General features: G+C 40.5%; 1 pseudogene across 1 annotated transcript in view; it reads left to right on the top strand.

Moving 5' to 3' along the window:
* The first annotated feature begins 2,809 nt into the window (after positions 1-2,809).
* The window catches only part of TEOVI_000247900:pseudogene, a 1,609-nt pseudogene continuing 451 nt past the window's right edge, over positions 2,810-3,967 (top strand). The window contains exon 1 of the mRNA in view: positions 2,810-3,967. Within this exon, the coding sequence occupies positions 2,810-3,967 (1,158 nt within the window).

Genomic DNA, 3,967 nt, shown 5'->3' with positions numbered 1-3,967 from the left:
TTTTTGTTGGTTGTAAAAATTCTGATTCTGTGTTTTTTTTGAGTAAAAATTTAATTATCTTTTCCAACTGTTCCTTTTCTTGAATTTTAGGGTTAGGTTTTTTATTTTAGGTTTTAGAGTTAGAATTTTTGTTTGATTTTTTTGCTCAATTTTTGACATTTTTTGAGATTTTTGACTATTTCTCCTTGAGTTATTAGTTTTACTGCTTTTTAGATTTTTTTGATTTTCACAAGTTTTCAAGTTTAATTTTTTTCCAATTTTTTAATATTTTTAGGGTTAGAAATTTAGGGTTATTTTTTAAATTTTTGTTGTTGGTTCTGAAACTTTTGTTCACATTGGAGATGAAAATGTAATAAAAAGAAGAAAGGATAGGAAGAGGGTTATTCGGGTTATTCGGGTTAGGAGTTTAACTTTTCTGGTTTTTTTGATTATCAGTGAAGAGTCGCGATTTTAGTTTTTTATTTTTTAGTGATGCAGAGACTCTTTTTTACGTCAATCTTAACCCTTATTCTTCTTCCCTGTGGCTTCGCCTAATTTTTTTAAACTCCATTTCCATTCCCACATCAATCTAATTTTTTTTATTCTTTTTTAATTTTGTGAATTTTTTTACCTATGTGCTCAACGGTTGGACGCTAAACGTAGCATAAGCGCCTCAAAAAGGCAGAAGACTGCAAGGAAGAAACTGACAAGGATAAATCAAAAAAAGGATTGATGTGACTTCAAAGATTTGAAAAGCAAAGTAAAAGAAAGAGTGAAACTGGAAGAAAATAAAGAGGAGAAATGTGCAGGTAAATCCAAAGAGAAGTGTAAATCTCTAGATTGCAAACGGTATAGAAAAGAGTGCCGCTCTTCCAAATTTCTCGTAAATAATAAATTGTCTCTGATTGCTGCTCCTTATGTAAGGTTGCTATTTTTAGAATTTTGACAGACTTCATAAAAATTGTGATAATAATAATGACAAAGATGGAAGAGTGTTGCGACTGTATATATACCAATATTATTATAAAAGTTGTTCAGAAAGAGTAGAATGTAAAATAGAAGCACTTAAAGAATGGTAGGGGTGTAATGAAAGAACAAAGGGAAGATAGAATGTGCACAGTTTCAAACACAAATATGACGTTGGGTATTATCATATACGACGGGATGATGAAGAAACAAGGTTCAGTGTACAGAGCAAGTGGACTCGTTGCTTCATGCGCAGAAGCTTGCAACAGCAGGAAATGATACATCAGTATGGGAATGAAAAGCCACTGCTACACAGTATTTCACTCAAAATTGGGAGATTTTACCGGTAAGATGGCAGAGACTGTAGCTTTCAATCTGCAGGCTAACCCTATTGACCAGGAATTAAGAAACAAAAGAAAAAGGAATTGTGTGCGTGTAAAGTAGTGACAAAGTCGTCTTCGTATCATGCGCAACAAGAATGCTCAACATTTTTAAGCACAAACAACACATTATTTAGCGGGGTACATTAAAACAAGGATTAATAATTGATTGGCGTCGACAGCGACAGACGGAAATATGGAATATGCTTAAAACAGCGCAGAACAGCAAACTAAAGAGCTTTGTTAAGTTAAATAAATAAATTGTAATGCTGCTTAAGTTCCATATGGGTATACTGCACACGCACTAATACCTTTAAAGGAACGAGTAATTTACATAAGAGCTGTTGCTGCTGCCAAAATGACGAATTATATCACTAAAAGAAAGCAAATAAAAAAACTATTGTGGAGCGATTTACAAATCCTTAAACGGCTGGAGCCGGATCAAAAACAAGCAAATGTCAACCGTAGCCAGAACACGACCTGTGCTTCCAAAAACCTTGCCGCCGTCACTTTGTTATTCCAACAGCAGTAATAATAGATAAAACAGTACTGAAAAAACACACTAGCAGCAATAAATGTTGAAATTTAGATTAGAAAGTTTTTCAATGAGTTTGAGCGACAGGAGCGGTTTTAATGTCGGAGTACAGCTGGGAATGTGATAGATGACTGAAGAGAGAATGTGTTGAAACTTTGTAAGCGCAAGTTAATTGCAGCTTGGGTTACAAAGCAAGTATTCACTTGTTAACAACTGTCTCTACATCAAAACCACGCATATTGAAATAGAACTCTAGAAGCAATATCACTTACAACAAGAAGACCGTAAAAAAACACATCGGAATCATAAACTGTTAAAATCTATGAATCATAGCTAACTGCGATATAAGCTTCAGCTACAGCCCTTGAACTGCACGTTATAAGGAGAACAGAAATGCACATAACTTGTAACTAACTGAACCTTAGTTAGCAATAGATGAAGGAGACATCCAAACAAGTTGAAATACTGTTGCTGAGAATCGTGGTAACCGGGGAAGATATTTCTGCAGTGCTCGATCTGGCAGTATAGGTCGAACAGGAAATGTAGCATAGAGTTGAAGGGGGTAGAAAGATTAGAGGGAAAAAGAAGGGAAGTTGTTTTGTGTGCACCTTTTGAAAGTTGTGAGGAGCACTGCACAGACTACTAAAAGGGGAGCACCATGTAAAAACAACGCCAACCGTCGTTTAGTTTAAACTCAAAAGCGAAAACGGAGCCTAAGATGCACCATACCATTTTTTTCGTTAGCCAAAGCAGTGAACCCGCCACCACCTCAAAAATACGAGCACCTTGCAGGTAGCTACAAAACACTAACTAAAACGTCGGCAACGTACTTACGTGAACTAGAGGCCCTCCCCTTGGGTCCAAAGCCGAAAAACAATTCTATAATTTTGCAGCGACTCCACAGAAAGGAAGACAATTTCAACACCAGCAGGAAGTGATGCTTTTCACAATGCACCCCCGTTTCCAGTCAGGCTTGGGGTTTTCGCTGGAAAAGCCACTGCTTTTAGCCGTTGCACTAGCCATTATTTTTGCAACACAACGGGCGCAACCAGCCAAGGAAAACGCCAAAGAATTCAAGGATATGTGCAAGCTATACGACCTTTTGTCGGCGACTGTCCTTGACCCCAAGCTGGAAAAGAGAAGCGCAGAAGACACCCTGACCTCCCCCTCAACAAGAATGACAAATATCATGGAAAAAATACGACAGCTGAACCTAACAGTATTACCCTCAACCGTAGAAAAGGCCCTGAGAGGGCAACCACCGGAAGGCGGATGGGAAAAAGCAAAGGACACCGACGAAGCGGTGTCGTATTTCGGAAAGGCCACCAAACTAGCTGAAATAGTAGCTCGGATCAAAACGCTGACAAACGATGATAAAGACCCCTGGAAAGGCAGGTTGAACCTGCCGCTCCAAGAAACTACGGCGAACAAGCTCCGGAGTGCAGTAGCTCACTTGGTAGCCAAAGCCGAAAAACTAGAGACGGAGCAGAAGTTTCTAGCTCGCGAACTGACAGACATGCAGAAAAAAGCGCGCTACCACGCCTTCAAAGCACTGTATGGCAACACAGGATTAGCGGGACATACAGAGCAGCAGATGAACCCATATGAAGCAATACCACTACCTGACGATGCTTCAAAATTCCCGTGGGATGACAGCAAAACGCAAACGGCAGCGTGTGGCACAGGCGCAAGAGCGACAAACGCCAAGGGGGAAGCCCTAGCAACAGACTTTGTATGCATCTGCGTCGCTGACGGCGTAGCGCTTACCCAAGCATGCACGACCTCTGCTAAACCGGCAATACAACAGTTCACCGGCTCAGGCTACAAGGCGAAGGCACACACAGCATACAAAGCACTAATCGCAGACTGCCCGCAAACGATAAGCGCAAATGAAATCGACAAAGGCCCAACATCAATATCGGCAGCAATATCCAGCCTTTACAGCAATGCGGGCCGGAACGCGATCTACAAAACAGGGAGCCCGACTCATGATGGCCTGGTAGACAAGCGCAAGCATTACCTCGGCGGCTACGTCGTAGCTACGAGCAGTGCGGCGACATTCGACAGCAACGACGGCACCCCATTTACTACGGCATCAAAAGGCGTG

This window comes from Trypanosoma equiperdum (genome assembly GCF_001457755.1).
Source record: "Trypanosoma equiperdum strain OVI genome assembly, contig: ctg_555, whole genome shotgun sequence".
In the NCBI taxonomy this organism is placed as follows: Eukaryota; Euglenozoa; class Kinetoplastea; order Trypanosomatida; family Trypanosomatidae; genus Trypanosoma; species Trypanosoma equiperdum.
Note: the sequence above shows the minus strand (reverse complement) of the source record. Positions and strands in the feature narration are given on the sequence as shown.